We start from the raw sequence: 25,506 nt of genomic DNA, 5'->3' as shown, positions 1-25,506 counted from the left end.
TTCAATGCAGTTTGTCCTCTCTGTTCCTCACCGAAAAAAGACAAACTGCACCAAACCCCCCCCCCCCCAAACAAACAAAAAAACAAAATGCACTAAAAACAAACAAACAAACAAAAAAATGCACCAGAAGAACAACAAACTCTAGACAGAATGGCACTCAAGCCTGGATTCGAATGAGGGATTTGCAGTGTGAGGACAGAGTCCCAAACATTTAATCAACTTACAGAATTCAAAGAAATCCATCCAGACAATTTGGAGAACTTATGGTTACTTAGAAAATGTAAGATTGTAGAGAATTTAACCTTTGGCCGTTAGCTACCAAAACTACTTGTCATCGCTCAAGGCTCATTAACTGAACTGGATGATTCATGGTGGTTTTTGGTGTATTTGTGACAAGTTCCTGATTGTAGCAGCTTGAGCCGATCTCAACCTTCTCTGATAATTTAAACAGCTGTCATTCTGAATGATTAACAACAAGTTTTAAATAACTTTCCCTTTTGAGACTGAATGTTGGTAATTGTCCTCTTTGAGGTGATGCCCGGGAATTATCAGTTGATATACCGCAAGTTTATTTAATTCATAATTCACAACTTCTCTCAACTCATTTTCTGTACTTCACCCATTTTCGGTAATTGGTCATTTGTGGCATTGTTGATTAATTAGTAACACCTTATTGATCAATGATTTAAAGGTTAAATTGCTCTGAGGTTTACACATTCCCAAACAACTGATTATCTGACACTATTAAAGAATAAATAGTTTATTCCAATTAACAATTGACTTTGGATAAATTACTTTGTGCTTTACTTCAGACCATTTATTACATTGTAATTGATTGTTATTAGTGATTCACAGTTAATGACCTGTAATCATTAATTAGTAAATGATAATTTAAGCAAATTAATAATTGAATAAAATTACTTAAAGTAATCAGTTACCGCTGGTAATTCATACTTTAGTAATTTAATACAAATTGCCAAACGTAAAACCCAACAGTGTGATCATGTGTTTTAAAAAAAAAAATTACATAATGAATGTACAGTTGGTGTGAACCCATCATTGTACCAGCTAATGACAATTACGAAGTGAAGGCAAAACATATATTTGTGTTTGATGACTAGGATGTCTGACACAGAAAACCAAGGCAAAACTGTTTTCTGTCACCAAAGGGTAAAAAGCTTCTTTGAGGTAAACATTAACCATTTTGCTTTCAGTCAATAGAACACACTAAACTTATTATTACACTATTTGCCACCCTGAAACATTAAAAAAAAAAAAAAAAATGTCTGAAGAGTTATACCACCCCATTCACCATTATGATAAATATAATCACATTTTCTTGTTAAACCTTAATAATACTGTGAATAGATTATAACAAGAATTGATTTAGGCTATTCTCAGGGTTTGAGTGCTCTGAATGGTCCAGATATAGGTAATTTAAGATAATTCCCATCTCTTGAGTGGGTGTTTGTTTACGCTTAGCTATATCCGTTTGGCAGCGGGAGACACTTCCAGGCAATGCTAACGACATTCTCTACCGGTATGGTCACTCTTTGTTTCCACGCCACACTGGGTGGGACCTACGAATGCAAACAATCCACACTGCCAAACACTGTTCTGTCCTCACAAATAATAATAATGATGTCTGCTTCGACTTTATTCTCTCTCAAGTGAAAGCAATGCTTGAGTTTTTAAAGAGTGACGTCTTCGTTCATGCCTGTTCCAGTAAATATGCCACACATCACATGTATCACTGAAAATTGATGGCAGGGTAGCAGATTTTCTGAAGGATCTATTCACTAATTGTTCTGTCAATTAGGGAGCCTTTGTAGTGGTAATCATGCTCACGACATCTGGGCTTGCCATTATCATCGCTGGGCCTCATTGAGCAGCAACACCTCATCATCCTTTCGTAGCTCTCTTCAGCCTGGAGAAAACAAGTAAATATCAGTGCTGTGCAGGACGGATCTGCTGTCATAAACATCTCCGGCCAATTCAGAACTCTACAAGAGTGAATATTGTGTCCTCATCGCCTCGCTGATGGCCACAGGTGATCTCAAAATAAAGACCACACTTGTGTTTTATTTAGACTGATGATGACATTCATTCATGCATTTGTGTTGACTCATCTTTTTTTTTTTTTTTTAATCAGCCACTCAGGCAGTCAGCCATGTGTAAATATGGAAACACTGATCATCATTTCAAGGAAACAGTATTAATAGTTCGCATTCAGGTGCTTTGCCTCACAAAATAATTTATTTCTCACAGTGTTAGGGGCCAGTATTCAACCAGTGTCTTTGCTAACATTCAAACAAACCAACAACTTTGTTTAACAGATGCTTCTATCAAAAGCAGAGTCGGATCAGAGAACAAGAGAGGAGAGTGTTGCCCTCATGGATACAAAAAAGGTTCAAACCTGATCAGAATCACATTTCTATTGCCACATATGCTCAACATATAAGGAATCTGTTTTGGGTTTTTGTTCGGGAGCAGCATTAATCAAAAGCAAAAATAACATACAAATTGTAATTATATTTTACACTGACCTTATATGGATATGCCATAAGAAAAATATCAATAATGTATACGTACATGATTGGTTAATCACTGAAGAATCACTGTGCACTCATCATAAAAACTTTCATTTGAAGTCATTAACTGGTTCAGTTTAGAGTTCACAGCAACTATAGTCTTTTAATATCAAACAACACTGACTAAAGATTACTTCTTGAGTTTGAGTGTGTGTGTGTGGTGTGAAAGAGAGTGGGTTGTGTGTGAATTATTTGAATCTCAGGATCAGTGCAGAAGAGGTGGTGTCCATAACCCAACTGTGATGCAGTCGACTCAACATGTGTTTTTGTATCGTGGTTGTCCTTTATCTGAGGTGACACACTTTGTGATATGACTGAAAAAAGCTTTCCAAAAGATTTGTTTCATTTGCAATGAGGCAGTCATAATTAACAACTGAGCAGATGAACAGTGCTTGCTAGTTTTGAGCAGGATTGAATGTGACAGATTGGATGGGATGCTAAAGAATTTATCGAGTTTCATTTGAAAAGTCATAATCAATGTCTCTGTTTGAATGCTCTGCTAGCACACAACAGCCACGATCTATTAAATTTCTTGTGGTCTTTTACGCTTTGTGTCTGTCCTGCTCTTTCTCCGAACACACTGTATTTGTCCGCAAGTTGCTCCAATCGCTGTCCTTATGTGAACTCTACAAACATCACTAACCTGTGCCACTGCAACCGTGCGCGCGCACACACACACACACACACACACACACACACACACACACACACACACACACACACACACACTCAGAAGCTACAGTGAGTGTGTTTCCTAGAAACGTATCTGTATAGCAAAGCAGGCAGTAGAATGGGGAAAAGGCTGTGCTCTGGCCGATGATTGAACGTCTCTGTGCCACTAATAGAAGTCAGACTACTTTTACTCGGCATTCAGTGAGAGGACAGTATTTCCTTGATACAAAGTGCTGCTTCCTGATGACACTATTTGACAATGGTATTGACCACGCATCTGAGAGCCCAGTCATATAATCACCTGGAGATTTTGTTTGTCAAATTTAGAATGGGTTAACTTCTTTCGCTTCTCTCATTTTGAATTACTGATGAAGTCACTCGAGCACAGTCAGGCTGAGGTATAAAGTGAGTTATGACATGGGTCAACCCACAGATCCCTCAGTCGTTCATCTCAATAAAAATGTGATATGTGAGACTTCTTTTATATTGTCTACAGATTTCAAAATTTGGGGCTTGCTAAACTTATTTATCCTTAAACGAAAAATTTTATTCTCTGCACCTGCATCATGCAAGCACATTGTGAGGGTCTTTGCTAATTTTACATCAATAAATGTATTTACTCTTCATGTCATTCTCATCTTTTATCAGCTGCTCCTTTCAAAGGCTGCCACAGGGGATTATCTTCCTCCATTTCTCTCTGTCCCCTATACCTCCTACTGTTACACTTACCATCCTGTGTGTCCTCTTTCACTATGTTTATGAATTTTCTCTTTTAATCCTGCCTGGAAGCTCCATCTCTGTCAAATATTTATCATTTACCCACCTTCTTCTTATGAAGCAAGTATTTTAACGGCCATCCATCAGAGCCGGTGTGTGGATGATATCTTGAGGGCTGAATGAGGTTGTTGGACCTTTGACCTGTTAAAATCAGGTCTCACCTCAGGTGTAGTGTCTGCTTGTTACACACCATCGTGTAGCCATCACAATGACAGCACTTTATATATCACAGGAGGTTTCACATCAGTTTAAAAGTGCCGCATTACTTGCTCATTAAAAAAAGTGAAGACAGAATGAGGAGTGCCAATCTGACATTTTCTACCACACAAGTAGACACAAACAATTGCTTGTTTTCCTCTATAATTATCTGGTAAGTTGCTTCTTTTAGATTGTTTGTAGTTGTGATTGAAGTATGAAAACAAACATAAAACACCTCTGTTGCCTGAAATAACATATTCCGGCAAATATGCCATCAAGCAAGATCATGATCATTAGCATTTAAGTTGTAACAATGACCATTTTATATTATTTATTGGGCAGTGCTCTAAAAATCGACGATGCATATAGTTTGTACGCCTTTCCTGGATGACATGGAGGAAAAGTAACAATCACAATGTTCCCTCTGAACGATTGAGAGCTTCTGTTGGAGTCAGGAGTGAGGGTCTGAAAGGAATCTGAAAGGAAGATAAAACACAGCAATTGTCGAAGAACACAGGTGCAACGCAAACTCAATCAGGTGAGGAAAGGTAAACACGAACGACAAGTGAGACGTGACGGTGGCAAGCAGGTGGTTACAAAATGAAAAAGAAAAAATGAAAGCAGGCAAGACACACAGATCCCAGTGAGGAACAATGACACCCTGAGATCAATAAGATTGAGCAGTAAATGAATACGTTTGTAATTTATGGCAAGAATCATGTGTGAAACAAAATAAAACAGGAACAATGATAACTATTGGAAACAGCATGGGGCGATATCTTATAAGCAGGACTTAAACTGTGTTCTATTTCATCCCTACTGACCGCCAGAGGCTGTGCTTAAAGCACTGGAATGTTCCCTTCGCGCATGCGTAGTTCAAGTATGTATACCAACAAAGTCACTCGTGACCCCTGGGTGACCCAGGACTTGCTATAAATTCCTGCCGGGGAACCCAGTTCGGTTCCTTCTTTTCTTCTTGCGTTCAGTTCATGTACACCTGACGGGACGAGGCTGTACGGAGTCATGATGCACCGTCGCTGGGAGCCTTGTGACCTTCGAGGCTGGAGGCACAGCCCCCGTATACAGTCTCTGTATCACTTGCACCCCGGCTCCGGTGGGGGACGCCACCACTAGCAGGCGGAGGGAGCCGCCGCGCTCCTTCTCCGCTCGTAGCATTCTCTGGCGTCTTCATTGTTGTGCAGGCCAGGGGTGTATCTCTGTTTTTTGAGGCCCGTTGTGCCTCCGCATACACTGCGGTTGGTACTGGGCCCTGCAGAGGCTTTTCAGTGGGATTGGTTTCTGGGATTCCTCGTGACCAAGTTGGCATACGTCATTCCAGTGCTTTAAGCACTGCCTCTGGCTGTCAGTAGGGATGAAATAGAACGAAAGTTATGAATGTAACTACGGTTCTATGAATCCCGGATGACCGCCAGAGCGCTCTGTCACTCGGAATCCTCGTGGTCACGTGAGAAGATTCCGTAGAAACCGAACTGGGTTCCCCGGCAGGAATTTATAATAAATCAACCAGGGGTCACGAGTGACTTTGTTGGTATACATACTCGAACTACGCATTCTACACAAAGGGAACATTCCAGTGCTTTAAGCACGGCCTCTGGCGGTCATCCGGGATTCATAGAACCGTAGTTACATTAGTAGCTTTTGTTGTATCTGTGTGGGATGGATATAGATAAGACAGTTTCAGAGTTTTAATGACTTGTGTGTTACCCTTCTTCATCAGGCACATTAACACAGGATTCAAGTGAGAGAAATAAATCCTTATCCAAACAATTAATGCTAGATAGTTTTTCAAGTCTATTTTGGGACTCTATTTGATTTTGGAACTGCAATTAACACCTCAAAAAGGTGTTAATTACAGGTTCAAGGTGCATATTTTAGATGTCTAACTGAACCTCACTCTAATGTTGATTTCATCATCAAGTTTGTAAAAAGCTCAATAATGAGTCTTTGCAATCAGGTGTGTTTCAGCTGGGAGAGACCTGAACCAAGGTGAACAGTGGCCCTCTAGGACCGGAGTTTGACAGTCCGGCTCTGAAGAGACACCATGTTATTCCTACTTAAAGTTTCTGTACTTTTGGCTTGTACTTCAAGTGAGTAAATAAATAAAAAAATAATACATTTTCATTCCTGTTAATAACCTTCACACATCAAGCAGGTGTTTTACCAAGTTCTATGTCAATATCCAACCTTTGCATTATTTGTAAAGTTCTGGTAAAAGTTGATGCAACTCAGCTATGTGATGACTTATGAAAAATGATGTAGTTGAGTTTTTTTCAGACAGAACTCAAAGTCTGTTTCTGCAAATGTTTCTTCCTTCTTTTTTCACCTTTTTCCATTCCACCACCAGCTATTCTTTCTCATCTGGAATCATTGCATTTTCTCTGCAAATGGGCTATCAAATAACTGGGTCCTTTTTATCAATACTCGTATATAAATAAAATTGAACTGAATCAAATGGAAAGGAATTTAATTGAATTACCTGCATGGAACTTCCCTAATAACTCTGGGTCTTGTGAAATAAGCTCTTCAATTACTATGCAATGAAGAGAAGCACGTTTTCTTCTGAAACAGTCTTTGGATAATTTAAAATGGAAAAATGTTAGCGCTAAAGGGTTGCTTCATAGGCCTTTATGTTGTTTCTCAAAATATGATAGGCAGTAAGATTAGTGGCCTCCTGTTTGCAGTCTCAATAAATTAAAAAATAAGCATGCAGGGCTCAGTTTGAATCAGCTGCAAAATATGTTCAGTATGTACAAACATTGTTTTGGCTCCTCTTCTGTGGCATAGTGTGACCATTTCTGTGAAAAACAGTGTAGTACCGGTGAGCTGAGAACAAATTTACATCTTCTCTGAAGTCTCTGCAAGACACAGATGCTCCGCTATCACCACTGGCATCATCTGTTCTCACTAGGAAGATTAATAAAGCAGACGCAGTTAATCCCGAAATGAAAAGCTTTTTTTTTTCTTTTATTTAAACAAAAGAGGTCATTGGTTGGGAAGCCGCAGTTTTGGGTCCATTTAAATGTTTTCATAAACGTCAGAGTTTGTGTGAATGAGAATCCCTTACCCTCATTTGGTCCATCCTTCCCTTTTCCAGAGTCTCTGCCTGACACCTGCTCATTTGAAAGCTAATTCCCTTTGATTTTATGGAAGCAGCATGTGTATAAAGGGTCAGGATGCAACGCACTAAATTGCTCGGCCGTCCTGCTCTTTCCCTGCGTCTCTAATTAAGATCCCGGCGCCACGGCACTAATGTTAATTCACAGGTGTCTGCTGCCTGCCAGTCACCATGGTAACCACAAGGTATGCTGTCTGATCTGTAGGACACACACACACACACACACACACACACACACACACACACACACACACACACACACTATTCCCCTCCTCTTATCAGGGCTAATTAATCTGGACAACAAACAATGCTCCGCGCCACGTGGGAAACTGACTGCTGATTTTTCCCGAGCAGGAAATTGAAGCTGTCTGGTAAAAGTCAGATCCTAAATTGCACACGCTGGATGGTAAACAAACCCTAAAGATTTGTTCGTGGAAGAGCGGTAAAGCCTCTTAGCAGCCTAACTCCTCCTGATGTTTGCTCAAACCGCGAGTAACTCATCACCATAAACATGAGCGCTCAGTCTCAGGATGGAAAAGCAGCAGGAAAAGATGACAATGTTTCCAACTGCTGTAAAAGTTGCTTATGACACTTTTCTTTAACATTTGATGCAGAATGCTTTATATTTTCAACTAAGAACATGATTTCAGGTATGTTTGCATACCTGCAAATTGGAGATGTGCCCTCTGCAAGTCAAACGAGCGAAGTGACCTCCCATGTCTGGGCATGGCCGTCTTTGTTTTGTTTGTTTTTTTGCAGCTATACTGGACAAATGAGCATCCCCTGAAACTCAGATGATTGGGAGAGGAGGCGGCTATCAGTGTGTTGGCTGACAATGCACTTATGATTTCAATTTTGGCTTTAATTTGTACTTCATAATCTTACTTTTTATAACCGGGTCGATACCAACCCTAACACCACAAACGACATAATTTCAACCAGACAATTTTATAATGTAGTGAAAAAAAAGAAAAAAGTTTAATTTTGTTGAAATCAAGGTTCCTGACAAAGTCAAAAAGCCTTGGTGTAAAAAATAAATTTTAAGTGACTCTTTTTTGCATTTAAAAACTAAAACGGGTCGGTGCCGGACCCTAACACAAGAGGAATTAATCAAATGTGCACAAAGTGTCTCTTCCATCTCAGCTTGAGAGGAAAATGGCCACAGCGCATAGACAGGACTCCAAGTGACAATCAGATCATTACAGGCAGTCTTGATTTTACCTGTGTAGCTGCAGAGGTGGAGGATTAAATACAGGTGTACGGGAAGAAGGCTGAAGTTGCGAGTGAGACTTGCACAGAGCAGATGGTGTCATGTGTTTGTGCTGATAAAGACATCATGTCAGGATATTGTCACAGGACGACTGAATTGCTGTTTTGATCGAGAACAAATAGTGCAGCACCTCACTCCATATTGTCCTTACATGGAGAGAGACTATGCTGCCTTGTTTACAGGCTGTTGATAACTTGTTATTGAAACTTTTTTCATCCCACTTATTGTTTTTTCTTTGTAAAAGAGAAACATTGGCAAATACATTTCCATAATAAAACTCTGCATGTGTCTCGCAAGGATGGGCAATACCTGTCTTTAATTTCTCAGTGACTAATGATAGAATTAAAAGATGTTCATTGTTCATTGTTATTTACCACAACACTGCAGCAGTGTTGTGGTAAATAAAGGCAGTTGGGTGCAGTGGGAGTGTAGGAGGGGCACACACACAATTGATTCTTGTGTTTTGAAAAGCCAGAACCAACTCTTTAATCCTTTCTTTGTCAATATTTCACAGGAATAACCAATGAAACCTAATATATTTGGAGACACCATCTCAGCGTGATCAGAGGGCATCTTATTTTGAAATTGATTGCTTGTTCAATACTGTCTAGAGCTGATCTTCAAGTTTTTCATTTAAAACAAAAATCAGATAACTGCCTTTTAGTCAGAGAGGACCCCAAAAAATATGAAATACATTTGTTTAAGCCTCTCAGGTGTTAATTATAAACAAGAAAAAAAAAACATCTTCTGTATGACTTAATCTAACTTAATGCCACAAGGTGCTTGAGTGAATCCCAGCCACCATTCCGTCACAACTCAAACATAACTTCACAAAAAGTTTCATTCATAAACATGGGCAAATTAAAGTGACCAAAATACATGTTGTTAGGCTGTGAAAGGAAACCACAACACTCAAAGAAAACTCTTATGCATAAACAGAGAGAGTATGCAAAATGCACACTCTGCAGCAATCAAAACAAGGGAAAATATGAGGTGAGAGTGTTAACTGTTTCACCCCTGTGGGCCTCAGATTAATGATTACACCAAAAACTATATTTCGATTGAAAAAAAAAAAAACGTTTTGGTGACCTTTGATGCACTTGTTTCAAAATGAGATGACATTTTACAGCTTGATAATAGAAAGAACTTGGTGAAACAGTGGTTAGCACTATAACCTCACAACAAGAATGTCAGTAGTCTGAGTCTGGAACTGGAGTTCTTTTTGTACATGCTTGATTTTTCTCCTGACTCGCATCTTTCTTTATACACTCCAAAAACTTTCCTGCTCGATTATACAGTCTGACGTTGGGTAAAGCCGTACTGGTGATCACGTTTTCTTTATGCGGATCCTCAGTCGTTTATTCTCCCACAAAAAGTCTGTGACAATCTTGTCAGATTTCTTAAACTGCCGTACTGATATGCCAACAGGCAACATCATTGAAATTTAAGTGAACTGTGGAGCAACCACTATTTGTATCATGCTAATTTTTAAACAGCAAGCTTTAGTTTTTCCCATTTGTCCATATTCAATTGTATTTTTTTGGAGTAAAACTTCCGTATTTAACAGCATTGTTTCGTTCAAATTTGAATTTTGTTGAATACTCACATATTTCATACTTGAAGGTATCCATTTGAAATTAAATGAAATGATATAACTGGAGTGGCATGTGGTCGACAAAAGCGTGGTGTGGCCTCAGTTTTTTGCCAGTTTGCCTTGCAGTCTGACAATTTAGAACCAGAGTCGACACAATCTAGCAACACTGGTACAAGTTGACAGGATCTTCTATTGCTGCCAAAATTTCATCAGTATATATAAACAACGTGTCCTCCCTCCCTGCACTCTTGGTTCTTGCATCAGCTGTAATTGGGTGGATCGAGCACTTTCATGAAAAGCAGTGGAGAAAGAGCGCAGTCCTGCCTCAACCCCCCAGAGAGGCAGAGAGAGTTTAATATCATCCCATATGCGAGACCTACTGCTCTCCAACTGGAGTCGAGAATCTTAACCCAGTTATAGAAGCCAGGTCCAAATCCACATCTTGAAGGGGTTTACAGAGGGAGCCGCCTTGCCACCCAGTCGAAAGCCTTCTCAGTATCAAGCAAAAAGGCAGCTCATGGTACCGGGGATATGTGAGATTTCCTATGTTTTCATACATAATCAGCTGAGGAACTGTTTACGGAAATGTATTGGTCTGAAATCAGATCAGGTTTTTTTTTTTTTTTTTTTTAATTAAATATTACATATGATATAATTTCTTTTTTCAGCACTTTATCATAGGAAAAGTCAACATCTGTTCATAAATATGTAACTTAACTGAAATAAGAGAATCTCTAAGTTGGGATTAACATTTATAGAAATGGTCCTAGTCCTGTTTTAATGTGTAATCGAACATTGTTTTCTACATAGTTAAGACTGACCTTAACATGACGTTAACTGTGCAGCCTCCAGACTTGGTGAAGAACTTTGGAGACCGTTTCAGGAGAGCCATTTCTACTGCCGGAGCACTTGGGTTCTTAAGGCACCGTTCCTGGTCTCCGCAGTGTTGAATCAGAGTAAACTGTTTCTTTTTGAACTAGATGACTACCCAGGTGAGCCTGGCTGTTGTCCTTCATCGCCCATAAAGGCCCTGACGGATCTTTTCAGGGTGAATAAAAACAACTGAGTTCATAACTTGAACATATAATTAAATCTTTTCTGACTTTGATGTTTTCTTTTTCTTCAGTATACTTTCAGTTTCCTGAACAAACACGACCAGAGCACATTCCAGCTGTGCGATGTGATCGAGCAAGCTTCGTTGAGTTGCTGACTGACATGCTCAATGTGAATGCTGACGATCGAATCCCTACTCTCAGCCTTCCTTTCCTGATGCTCAGCCACCTGGAAAGCGGCTGCAGAAGCTAGTAGGTGTCTCGCAGATGTTTTCTGTTTTCATCAGCATGCAGATAGTGAAGTTGTTGAACTCAGTGATTCTGGTGTACATCAGTCCACGCCGCTGATGAGGATCTGCCCTGACTGGCATACTGATGAGGAGGAAGACGCTGCTCGCTGCTTTAGGAGCCCTTTAACTACACAGAACAGTCCAAGGAAGAGGAGGAGGGATGAAGCAAAGACGGTGCCACACTCTGAGACAGCCAAGCAAAGGGGGTTGGAATGAAGGAGAGACAAGACCAGAACCAGAGACAGACCTCACCCCACCCAAAAAATGGAGACTGGACCCCAAATCAGTATCTGAAAATAAAATTGGAACCATCTCCGCTCTTCTGTGAAGATTTAACCATCCGCTGACCAGAAAGGTCTTTCACAGTGGCTGCTGTGTCTCTGAGCCGACTGTTTAAATCCTCGTTACTCATTTTGATAATAACTGTAAGTTAAGTATTTGTGGACCTTGTCTCATACTGACCTTATTGAAAATAACTAAATTCCTTTCAGTCAGAGCAGTTTTCAACCTCTTTTTTAACTTTCAAGAGACAGTGTATGTGAAATATTTCAATTATGTACAGAAGGAAGATCACCAGATGGGATAAGGAAATGGTTTTTAGAATGTGCAACAAATAATGATGGTCAGTCTCTGTATTTAACATTTGATGTGTGTTCTGCCTCAGTCCATGGGCTCCAGCATCCACGTGACGTGACATTAAGTTGGGTTTGCAAAGATTGATTGAAGAAGAGCTCAATCAATAGTTACACATCTGACCACACTAAAATTTCTCCACAGAATCTGCTTCTGCATCAGCTCGCTGGCTGAGTTCCTGACATTCCCCCACGCCTGAATTGACACTAAGCACTTCTCTGCATCACCGATCGGTTGTTCACAAAAAGAACAACTTTTATTTCCTTCTCACCTGTGACAAATGCCCCTGGGTTGCCATGGCAACCCTTGCATGGTTCAATAGGGGTTGCTGGCTGAGGATTTCACCCAATCAAGCTTGGAGTCAAAAGCGTCTCTCGTGATCACAGCGGTTGGGCCACAGCTGGCAGAGGGTCTGCGGTCTCACAGGTTAGGGTCACCGAGAGCCGAAGCTGACAGGGTCATTCGAGGCCAAGCCAACAAAGGAACATACACTGATCATTAATGGATCTGGCTGCTGCAAGATAAACACACCAGTGTGTCTAGACGATTCAAAAAGTTTCTACGGTTGTTTAGATGTACCAGCTATTTCTCCCCACTTCATCATTGACTCTTTAATAGTTAATACTATTAAAACATGTTATTTTCTAAAGTCTTTAAATGTTCTTTCTAAATAAATTTAGCTTGATGATGAGGACAGAGACAACGAGTTAGTATGACTGAGCTGTCAGCACTGTGTGGACCAGTCTATTGGTGGCTTCATGGATGCAGAATAATTCCAGAGAATAAACTGCAATTAAAAAAAAAAAAAAAAAACAGCTGAGATAAACAAACGCACCCATAACAGCATCTAAGCTGGAAATGTTCACGTTTGTTACAATCAGACAACCTTCCTGTTGTGCTAAAGGAAACTTGCCATCAAGTAAGAGAAGTTCAGAAAATAGGCCATCGAGTTGTTCATCAATACGAGAGGTTGGTTTAAGATGATAGTAAGGCTGGGAGCTAATTTGTCCTCAGGGCAGAGAGAGACAGCAGCACTGCAACATCACAAAATCCCACTGAAATGTCAATATCAATATCATGAAGCTCTTCATTAAATTATTGTGTAAATGACTGTATGTTTCTGCCAAAAGTAATGCACTTACAACTGTAGTTGACAGCATAATCCATTCCCAAGCACAGGAGAGAATAAAACCCTTTGAAATATTCATTATATACACCATAGCTTCTTTAAGGTCAATGGAAACTTGGCAGAAACCCCTGAAGATGACATGTGATCGTATTTTAATTTTCACAAAGGTTTGCTGAGGAAAACTTGACTAAGATGCTCGCAAGTGGAATAAAATCTCTTTAAAACAACATTTTAATCATCTGTAAAACTGAGTATGTGATAATTGTATAATTTTGTAAACAGAGGTAAATGAATGCGTATTTCTATTCTATTATATTCTATTGTATTCTATTGTATTCTATTCTATTCTGTTCTTCCATTACAAGAGTGTTCATAAAGTTATGTTTGAAATCATAGATGGCAATTAAGAATTATGGGAACGTATGCCTAAAATTGGACAGTTTTGAACAGTTTCCAGTCAACAGAAAATGCACCAGCTTCACAAATTTCATAAAGCACATTAGTAAATGTGACAGTGAGCAGACAATTTGCCCTTCAGGGCAGCAAAGAGCATAGGTGGAACAAATGACAGTAATGGCAGATTTGTTCTGTTCTTGTAAAGCAGTGTACTACAGCCATTATTAATGTAATTAGTCACACCTGTGGCTGCGAAGTGAAAATGCTCACAGCACAGCAGGTCCAGAAACCTGACCACATAACAGACAGAGTGCTGGTCTTTAATGTAACACCGAAGCTCTGAGCTGATGGTCAGATGTTGTGACAATTCCTGCATTTTTGGTGGTTATGTAGTTACATGAAATATGCAAAACTCAGTGATTCTTGTACTAACTGTATGTATGGAAAAGGCAGAGTTAAGGTTGTTGTTTTTCTAGTCTGTACAGGCGTAAGAATTTTTTTACTTTTTAATTTTAACCTGCAGACATCATTCGGTTGAATTTCAGCCTCCTGGTCTGGACAGCAGTAGTTGAGGCAAACCAGAGATTCATGATGCAAAGCAATCCTTATCCATTTAGATTAAACAGTCTTGCTCAAATCCAGATTGCAATAACTGGTGTAGATGTATTTAACCACAAAATCACGTCAATTGTTGTTCAATTATCAATCATTGGAGTAAGCAGCTTTCCATATGGGCATCACACATTTAAAACAGCATTGCAACTTTTTTTTTTTCATGTACTGTTGTAGTTGCATGCAACACTGGATTTCCTGTGTGGAGGAGCTGATTCTGTCCTGAATCACAGAAACACTCTTTTTGAAATTGCTGTGTACGCACATCGCAAACACTGTGAGGACCAAAATGTAAAAATTTGGGCAACACAAACTCAGCTTGATGCAAAAGGTAATTTGAACAACAATCAACCTCCAATTAAACCCTCCCTCCCTCTCTCTCTCTCTCTCTCTCTCTCTCTCTCTCTCTCTCTCTCTCTCTCTCTCTCTCTCTCTCTCTTCATTCCTTTACTTGGAGAGTGCTCTCGTCTGTGGTTGCCATAGTAATTCCAAAGCCAATAATGACCCTAAGCCTTTTCTCCTTCAAGTCAAGGAAGCTATGGATGAAAATTGCCCCAATCAAATTTGCCCCCCGAGAGCGTGGATTGTTATTGCTTCTGTTGTGTCACACTTGGAGCTGTGCACCCAACTCCAGACCCTCGCCTCCATCTTCCTCCCACTGCTCAGGAAAAGCCAGCGTTATAAATCAATTTACAAACTGTGAGATACATTCGGCAGAGGATGGAAATGAGCAATGGCAGATGAGGGATATTGGAAACCCCCCCCCCCCAGAAATAGTGTTTGCGGAGGATGTATCTCAAGTGCAGCTGGGAAAAAGAAAACCTAATACTGTTTCTTTGTGCATGCATCTGAGTGAGGAAATAGAGACAGTAGGGATGAGGGAGTCGAAGATGGGTTGTGTGAGTGTGTCACTTGTTTCGCCTTCAAAATAATCAAAAGAGGAAATGTTCAGTCATAGCATTGGAAGTTGTTTTACGTAATTCAGTTATTGAATGAGGAGGTGGAGCAGAGGACAAAGAGTGCAGATGCTTTTGATTCTCCATTGATGACTTTGATATCGCTTTCACTGTGTGAATATGTCCCTGTTGTTGTGCTGTGGTTTCTATGGGTCTAATGAATGAACCAGCGTTCACTTATTTACTGTATTTGAATAGTTCATGTCTGTGTCACAAGACTAGGCCTTCAGCTTCATGAATTTCACAAAAATCGGACGCTTAAAACATTAAACTGCTACTTAAGGCTGAAAATGTATGATTAAAATGCAACAGTTATGACATAAATCATCGTTGCTCGTATGGCTCGTGTTTATTCCTCACTTGTGGTGACTTGTTGCTGCATCCTTCGTGATTCCCACCAGTCGTTCCATCTTTCTTCTTGTGTCCCAACTCCATTATTTCTGACCTTTTTTTTTTTTTTTTTTTTCAGGACCGAGGTTCCTGCCAAGCCCCCAAATGTGATTCAAGATTCTGGCCTTCAGCTCTCCCTGCGTTGCTCTCCACCTTCCCTTTCCCCAGAGAAAGAAAGAACTACCAAAAGAGAACTACCAAAAGTGAGTTTCATTCTGGAGAAAATTTCACAATATGGTGCTGAACTGGAGAGGTAGTTCGTATTTACATTGTGGGGAATTCCCCACAAGTTGTTGCAACCCAGTGAGAAAGGCACTGAATGAACTTACCTGACATATAAACTGTGTATTATTTTGATTCCTGCCTGGAAGTCATAGAGCTGAACTTAGTAAAGCCGTCTTATTTAGTTTGTCATCTGGCAGCTTGTACCTATTCTGCAGTTTCTTTCTACACTGAAGATGCTCGCTTTATGGTGTTTTCAGTTGGAGTGAAGGATGGTGCTTCCATTTTCATCTAACAGTGAAGCTACAGATTTCTTTTAATGCTATTGGAGTTTGTAAATTTGTTCCTATTGACCACAGTGACAGTAAAAGCTTCAGTGCTTTAAACTGAATATTGTACATAAAACAGACTGGCTTTTCATAGGATGAAGGAAAGTGTAAACATTTGCTTCTTCACAACAAGTGAACACTTCTTATCCAATGTTGCTGATAGACATTTTTAACCTGCCAGTTGCTGACAGGATAAGGCGTTTCATGTCTGTTTGTTATTCAGGGAAGAAAAGATAAAAAATTCTGAGGAGGTCTGAAAATACGCTGGATTTTAGGTGGGCAGGCTTGGTTTAGAAAAGCACATGTCAGTGATTGTGGTATCGCAGGTCAATCTGCCCTGATTTCAATTAAAGTCAGAAAAAAGCCATGAATGCTTTGATCCTTCCTGTAAAAAGTGTATTATTACCTACTGGAGATATCTTGTCCTGTGCTAAAACAGTATTCCAGTATCATGTCTTCAATGCGTGCAAATTATCAATAATGAGCCAAGATGTTGCTTTAATTATGCCTTTAATTTCAGTACCACTTCACACAAACATATTAACATAATAATCAGAGTGACTGTCAGTGGTTAAAGTAATATCACAGTATAAAAATATATAGCTGAACATGCCAGAAACACATCAAGAACAGTGACTGTACTTGGTAACGGCTACGGTTTTGCTACATTTTACTTTTTTTTCTTTTTCTTTTTCTTTTTCAGCATTCACCTTAAAAGGATTTCAGTGTCAAGTAACGGACTGGCATATTGTAGCCCCGCTTTTCGAAGCCAACCTGTTAAGACAGGAAAAACTGAGAAACACCAGGATCTGTACAGCATATTTAAACCACATAACCAGTAAGGAGAAGATCCAGCTGAGTCTCTCTCTCTCTCTCTCTCTCTCTCTCTCTCTCTCTCTCTCTCTCTCTCTCTCTCTCTCTCTCTCTCTCTCTCTCTCTCTCTCTCTCTCTCTCTCTCACACACACACACACACACACACACACACACACATGCACATGCACTGACACTTTCCACCATTCTCATTTTAAATCTTATCAGTAAAGCTTCTCTACCCTCTGTCTAATTAAACAGCTATTGAGTGCAGAAACATATGCACTGATTTGCACCACAACAGCAGGCAGGATAACAGGAAAGTTAATTCTGGTAAGCTAATTTTGGTCATTCCTTTGTAAATCAATTAGGAATTACCATTCAAAACAACCAACTCTGTATGTAGTCCTGTCAGTGCAGTTACTGTGAGAAATATCCTTCCTGTTATTGACTAAACAGTCGTAGATTTTAGTACAGATTATCATTTATGCCTTGAAAAAACGAGAACTTCAAAAAGGTAAAAACTTAAATTACAATTGGTTAGAATTCACGGCACTCGTCATAGACGACTCCCCGTCATGTTAAACAGTATCTAGTACAAAGCTGCTGCTTCACCGATGCTGCTGGACTGCAGCCGGCCGGGATCAGTGTCAGAGGAGAGACGACAGAAGAGTGTCCACTGTTTTCAAACCTGCTAATCAGGACACCTGTGATGGTTGTCCGTGGCGTTAAAGTAACACTTACAACAATTGTAAGTAAGCAATTTCAATTAACTGATTCATCAGCAGAATGTGAAACCAAGAGAAATTATTCGAAAAAGATGAAACATCAACCCAAAGGTGATCCTTGTCAAATGTATTTTTGTAATTGTTTAGGTAGCAGATCTATTTCTTTGTGCACTGAGATATTCATTTCAATCTAACAAGTCTGTTTGGACACACAGCCAGTCTTTCCACGATGTGCCGAGCAGGAACCCAGAGCGAGGCCACAGTTTGACTGAGGACAGCGTCGTCTGTCCAAACAGAAGAAGTCAGATAACACTGCTGCTTTTCAGTCTGCATTTGAAAGCTATTAATTGATAAGCCACACAAATACATCAATAGTAATTAGTTAAAACCAATTAGGATGCAGTCAAACAACCTACATTGTGCATCAATACAAACATCTGTGCCTGAAGCTAAACTGTGATCTAGCACAAGGAGACAAAGAACCGCACAATAAGAATCCATTCAAATTTAGTAAAGACACTTAAAATACAATCATGCTAGAGGAAACCTCTGGGAGAGTTTTGTTGTGTTGAGTAAAACAGAGACTGTGGTCAAAAGATACAACAATGACCAGGCACTGAATGCAGCTGGGAAAACACCAGATCACTGATTTTCACAGCAAAACGGACCAACAGACCGTGCCACCATAGAGCACATAAAGAGGTGCTACGAGTGAGCTACCGACACAGACAGGCCTGCAGCTCTTCTTAAAGCCTGTATTACTGTTTTGTTTGTTTACAGTTCCTCCTTGACATTTTTGCCTCCTCCATTTTCTCATCGTTGAAACAGCTCAATGAGAAAGTGAGTTATCGGCACACCTCATTTACTGGTGCATAATTTGCGTTTCACAGACAAATGTAAAAATCAGCACGTGTGGTTATATACAGTACAAATCCAAGATACGCTCTGAGTCAAGTCAAACATATGAAAGCAGTTTACAAAAATACCACACGTTGGACATAGAAAATCACAATTCTAGGCAAAGCCATGCTCATCATAATACACACACACACACACACACACACACACACACGACTTGATTCCCTCTCTCTCTCTCTCTCTCTCTCTGTCTCTCTCTCATTCTCTCTCTCTACCTCACACACACAAATACATTGTAAGGCTTTTGGGTTTCATGCGAACGCCAGTGACATATTCATGCCATGCAGCTGGTACTCACTACGACACCAGTGCTCTGATCTCCTCATAAGTGACATTTAATACATTAACATGCTCCCTATAGTTGCTTATCTGCCAGTATGGTGGCTAAGGCAAATACCTGCTTGCATAAATTGACTGCTTTTTGTTCATGTAAACTGATGCATTGACTTTGATTGAAAAGTAAAGAAAGTGAACTAAATTATACCAGTTTCTTGTGCTGCTGAATAAAATGACCCCAAAAAAAAAAAAAAACAAAAAAACATACCGTGGAACCAGAGGTTGGAGCACTTTCTCATAGCTACAGTTATAACTGCTTGGATGAAATCCCACAGATGCTACTTGAAAGAGATACAAATTTGACATAACTGACTGACCAAGGTTGGGATATCAAATAGAATATTCTCCTCACAACAGAACAAAATTATAATGGTCAAAAGTTCATTTGAACACCTCTATTCACAATCTGTGCGAAGAAAGAGAAAAGCCAACTGGTTGACAGAGAAAGGAGACTGGTGTGACGAAAGCCTGTTGCTTAGTTGCACAATATTTAATCAAGGTGCTCACACTGCATGAGGCATGTTGACAAGCAGCTGCGGGAACGTCCAAACGGCTGCTTCAAAGCCACTAGAGAGCTCATCACTCAAGCCAATATATGTATATCAAATATATGAAAGAATTTAATTATCTCCACTGTCAAAACATGTCTTTTGTTTCTCTGTGTATGTTTACGCAGAATTGGTTTTCATGTCATTAAAGGTGAACCTGAATGCTAGAATCTAAAATGCACCCTGTACTACATAATACCGCCCCTTAAAGTCATTTCTGTATCAAAAGGTGGTCAAATCTGGAAGATAGTTGAGAAAATTTCAACTTGTTTCCAAAGATTATCATATATCAAAGTTGTCCTTCTAAGCATTGTAACAATGTCAACCTATAATCAATAAATATTAGAGAGGGGTCTATGATGGAGTCATTGTGCGCTGAGTATGGCTGAAGGATGGAACCGGAAACCCTATTCTGCACGCAGCAAGTAATGCATGGATGGGTGGATGGGACCCTATGTCTTTAGTAGCACTGCAGAAAATGTTTAAAAGAGAGAGTGATTTCACCACACACACACACACACACACACACACACACACACACACACACACACACACACACACACACACACACACACACACACACACACACTAATAGTGACAGAGCTGCCATGCTGGTGGGTCCATGATATGTACAGGCATTAAAATTCACATTTGACTGGTGATTTCACATGACACCATTGACTGGCAAACTTGATAATGTGTCAGAAAGGCGTTGATGAAGAAGAGAGACAGAGCTCAAGGTTTCATGCGGTGGAATTTGGGGAGTAAACAACTGAATGTCACAGAGAACCAGTCTACAAAATTACAACCATCCTTTTGTACAGGACAGATATTTCTATCAGCAGTTTTCAGTTCATGTTTAACCAGATTCCATCTTGCTGCCATAATCAGTCTCATTATAATTGTAATTTTGTTTTATGTCCATGCTAATGCGGCGGCTCCTCTGTCCCTCGCGCTCCCATGTCGGAGGTGAGTCACGTCGACTGGGTTCAAAGCATCTTTTACACATCCGGACGTTGCACCGCTTCAAAAGACAGGGCGACTGACAGAAGCGTGTGCGTGGCCAGCACATGGTGACGCTGATGTTAGAATAACATCCTGTACTGGTGTGGATTTCTGTCAGAGACAAAACCACAGAGGGTGCAGAGCAGATGAGGACACGTGGAGGCAGGGTGATCCACAGGTGCCGTCCCACCTTTGAACTCGACCTGGCTGAGGAAGTTGGCAGGGAGATTTATCCAGAACAAAATGAGAAGGAATAACTTTCATGTGTTGAATACATCTGCTGTCGTCAAGTCCAGCTTAGTGGAATGAATTTTTGGGAGAAGAGAAACGTTACCACCATATATCCGGTCCACAAGAATCAAAGGATATTTTAAATGTATATTTTTTAAATTGTGCATTGAAGCTATTTTATTTTAATTAATCATGATTGTTATTGAAAATTCCTAAGTTTCCACTCACTTTTTAATAGATTCACTGGGTTTGACTAATGGGATAAACAGGGTCAAGAGAAACCAGTGTAAACATGGAATATTCAGCTTCTGTCCGAATTTGCTTTTTGGCACCTTTGACCTCCGGGTCGCGCAGCTTTACAGCCCTGAAAGCAGCTTTGTCAGAGGCACCTCTCGTTCGCCCAGCAGCGTGTCCCTCTTGAGGCTGGTGCCTTTATTCACAACCTTGAACTTCACAGACAGGTTCTTCACCTGAATCGAACTTATGGAGTCAAAGAAGAAGTCCTCGTTGAAGATGGGGTTGCGGCTGTTCTTGATGATGTTGCTCCTCTGCTTCTGCAGCTTGCCGGGGTTCAGGTAGACGGACACGCAGCAGTTGATGCTCTTTATGTCAAAGTGCTTGTCATAAAGACTTTCTGCCGCAAAGACGCGGATGAGCAGACGGGAGGTGCTGGAGTCGTAGTTCGCGCTGATCCTCACCGTCCCTCCCTTGTGCAGTTTGATGGTATGCTCCCGATGAACGCTGTGGTCAGAAGCGCCGGCGCCGCCTTGCAGGGAGGGGATGTGTAGCCGGCGCTGAATATTGGGGCTCGGCTCAGCGGAGCTGCACTCATCCGTGGACAGCGAGCTGTGGCGGGCAAAAGTCCGCTTGACCTTCACCACTTTGGCCTGCGTCTCATGTGTGAAGATCTTGAGAAGAGACGCAGAGCGGGAGAGCAGAGGAGAGCTGAAGGGAGAGGACTCAGCCGAGGAGCAGGTGTCACTCTCTCCACCGCTGAAGTATCGGTAAGGATTCATGTGAGAGGTGTTGAAGTCTGCTGGATTCAAGTGGTTTCCTGCCTCGCTGCTTTTGCCCGTAGTCTTCCTCTGCGTATTCGGGGAGGTGATGGGACTGGTGAGCTCGCAGTGAAACAGGGACTCTTTGCGGCGCGTGTGGGGGCTTTCCTTCAACGTTGCAAAGCCATATGACGTCTGTGTCTTGGGGACGTAGGGCAGAGACATCGCCGTCTGTGACTGCGGGTCTGCATTGGTGTCTCCAGCCACAACATCATCTGCACTTTCGATTTGTATAATGTGTCGGTTTGCTGCTCTCAGCAGGTTCTTTGTGTCTCCTGCAATCTTGGCCACCAGACGTGGGCTTCGAGGAGTGCTGATTTTCTTCCCACTGCCTATGGTCTGCTCAGATGTGGATGGTTGCATGCACTCTTTGGGCTTCACATTGGGAACCTCAGGCTCAGGAGGACAGCTGACCAGCTTTGGGGGAATAAAAAAGTCTGGGATTTTGTCTGGGGTGAGGACATTGCTGTAGGGGACACCTTTCTTGTCTCCATTCTCCGTCTGTCGCAGCACGCCAGTCTCCACTGAACCACGGATCTTATCAAGAACCCACATGATGCTACCAGACAGTGGGGATGTGTGGACTGGATGCAGTCAGGTGTTTCTGCAATTAATGACACACAAGGGTGGGGAGGGGAGTAAATGATCTGAGAAGAGTCACTCTGCAGGGAGAAGTGAGATAAAAATATCACCTGTGTGCTGTAATGCTACAATACTGCCTGTGATTAAACTGAAGATTTTTATGAATTAAGACTGAACAGAAGGCAGTTGTTACAGTCGCTAACTGGATGATTCAAATCTCGAGTCTTCAAAACAATTCACAGCAGACAAAAGGGAACAAAGTCCCCAATAACAATGCAATCCAGGTTCTGGACGCTTTCACTGAGTAGACTCATTTACCACGAATCCCAAAAATATTTCAAGCTGATAAATGATATTAAGTACACCAAAATGTAACAAAATCTATTTTTCATGGAATGAAATAGTCCTCTTTTAGAGAGGAGGGAGAGGAGAAAAGAAAGAGGCAAAAAATCGACTTATAAGGTGAATATAGCATCAACCTGACAACATACTACCAAAAAGATCTAATTTTCCTTTCCTTTATTTCTAGTTCATCTTGTAAAAATTAAAAAGTTTTTTTTTTGTAAGTATGCACTTCCTTCTCTCTTCATTTAACTGAGCTGTTACATCTGGGTTATAACAACAAAATATATTTCTTTGTTTTAATCACACGATCTTATTTGTAACAGTCTCAATGGTTGAAAAAAAAACATTTTACTGAGAATAGAATCCTTTTTCAGTATCATCTCCATTACGTTTAGAAATCCGTAAACCGAACGCAGAAAGTTACATCCAGTGAGTCGTTTCAACAGGTGAGGGGATATTTCCCCCTCTGCGCTCCACTCACTTCCAAAAATATCCATAAATCAAGTTAAAACGCCTAAAGAGTAACTGTTCAGTTCCACAACTATTCATAGAAGAGATACTTACATCAGTATGGGAAAAGAGACCTTGCTCCTCGTGCTCTCCTTTGCAGCGGCTCGGTCAGTAACAGGTGGTTTTCCCCGGGAAGGCTGCGCGCGGCGCGCCGCTGCTCTGCGCTCAGACGGTCTCCGCTCCGGAGCGTCTGTCGCGCGTTTTATAGGCGCACGGAGGTGAAGCCGACCAATGAGATCAAACTCTGTGTTTCCGTGTTTCCCCGCAGAGACGTCTAGAAACAGCCAGGGTGCGTGTGCGAGACACAGGACCTGTGCGTGCTCATCATCTAAAAGCTGGCCAAGTTTATGAAGATAACTATGTTTTATATAAACCTCAGTTGTTTTCAAGAGGGCCATAGCGTTTATATCATGCAATACTGTTACCACCGCTCAAATACTCAAGTACAAGTAAATGTTGTTTTTAAAACAATCACGTGAAAGTTGTGTAGTCTTTGACTGCTTTTAGTCGCATTGTCAGTAGCAGACATTGAAAATAACTTAACTTGATGCAACAAAACCATTTCCTAGGGATGAATACGTGTTGAATAAAGGGATGAAAGACGAAAGGATGGACGACATAATCTTGATAACAAATGAGGATATAAAGCAGAAGTTTTCTGTGTTCAAATAATAAAACATTTTTTTCTAGAAAAAACAGATTGATAGGTTTGAATATGAATTTCAAGTTGGTAACAAGATTTTAGCAACGCAGATTAAGTATGAGCAAAATTACCTACTTCAGTAAAATATTCATGAAAGCACCCAAATGATACTTGATGACATTAATTATTTCTATTCCCTAACTTATAGCCGCTAGATGATCCTCATCTTTTAAACCCATTTTAAGACTTTTAGGAACAGTAAAATTAAATGTCCTGCCTTGTAATTTGATCAGAAAGTATTTGCACTGCTGATTCTTAAAAATTAATGATTCAAGAAGTGAAGAGAAGGAATTGGAAAACTACTTAGGCCTGATTTAAAGGGTTAGAGCTGAGATTTTAACACAGCACTTAGAGTCAGAATGTTCTGGAAAATCACAAGTCCGATCCTTCCACCATGAGAAAGCAGCTGAATGAACAACATCACGGGTGATAGGCACCTGTAAACTGCCTGGTCCAAGTCAATTTGCAAGAAGGCTTTTTTTAGTTCGCTTCGTGTGTGTGTGTGTGTGTGTGTGTGTGTGTGTGTGTGTGTGTGTGTGTGTGTGTGTGTGTGTGTGTGTGCGTGCGTGTGAGAGAGTGTGTTTTCTTCAGTTTTAAACCATCTGAATGGTTTCCCTGGAAACTTCGCTATGGCAACAAATACATTTGTCTAAAATAGGATGGGCACCACTGACTTCATTGATCTGAAGGACAAAAAGCTCCTCCAGATCGCCTGGTTTTTAGCCGCATGCCTTGTAACCTGTTGACTGGTAGGGCCACGCTGTTTCAGCAATAACAGCACGGCTCTGGTTTTAGGTGGAAGCACATGGCTGCTCTAAAAAGTCTTTGAACTAACAGTCGTAGTGAACAGACGCAGAATAGGTGTTTAGGTTGCAGATGATCAGATCAAATATCAATTACTGAGGAGTGTGATGCCACAGTTTATTGTGAACTTGTACAAACAAAACAGAGTTTTGATTGAAGAAAGTCAAATATGACAGCAACAAGTCTAAAGACAGGAGATAACACAAATGGGTGGAACCAAAATGTTTGGCAGCTGCGGTAAGGAGCTCATGTCTGCCAGGATGTGGGAAACATTTCCCTGGAATGGTTTAAGCTCATTTCTCCCTTCAGAGGTCACTACAAATCAATACAAACATGGTCTTTGTAATCACATTTAACCTCTTGTGATAATTATATTCTCTCCAAGGTGAGAGAGCAAGGGGTCACAGAAAAAAAAGATCTACAGAAAAAGAACTGCATAACTCCTTTTTTTAACACTTCGTAAATGGCGTATACCGCTCTCATGGTGGGAGAGTATGTGCAAAACGTGCTCTTGAAGGTCCAGCTGGCAGGTTCACCTAAATGACGGGTGAGGGCTGGAACATTTACAGGTCTTTAACAAACCAAATCCAGCAAACACAACATACAAATTAAATGAGCACAACTTTTATAATACATGCATACAAATGAGCCAGATGCCAAATGAATAGGAAGTGGATCAAATA

At 40.6% G+C, this 25,506-nt stretch overlaps 1 protein-coding gene across 1 annotated transcript; it reads right to left on the bottom strand.

Annotated features, from left to right (window-relative positions):
* Nucleotides 1-21,161: 21,161 nt before the first annotated feature.
* On the bottom strand, nucleotides 21,162-23,399 carry LOC115381692 (C2 calcium-dependent domain-containing protein 4C). Its single transcript, XM_030083252.1, has 2 exons — nucleotides 23,371-23,399; nucleotides 21,162-22,483 (listed from the first exon to the last, which is right to left on the bottom strand). Exon 2 carries the CDS (start codon nucleotides 22,432-22,434, stop codon nucleotides 21,181-21,183), a length of 1,254 nt encoding a protein of 417 aa, XP_029939112.1. The 5' UTR covers nucleotides 22,435-22,483; nucleotides 23,371-23,399; the 3' UTR covers nucleotides 21,162-21,180.
* Nucleotides 23,400-25,506: the final 2,107 nt, after the last annotated feature.

The sequence above is a fragment of the Salarias fasciatus genome, chromosome 23, assembly GCF_902148845.1.
Source record: "Salarias fasciatus chromosome 23, fSalaFa1.1, whole genome shotgun sequence".
Taxonomy (NCBI): domain Eukaryota; kingdom Metazoa; phylum Chordata; class Actinopteri; order Blenniiformes; family Blenniidae; genus Salarias; species Salarias fasciatus.
Note: the sequence above shows the minus strand (reverse complement) of the source record. Positions and strands in the feature narration are given on the sequence as shown.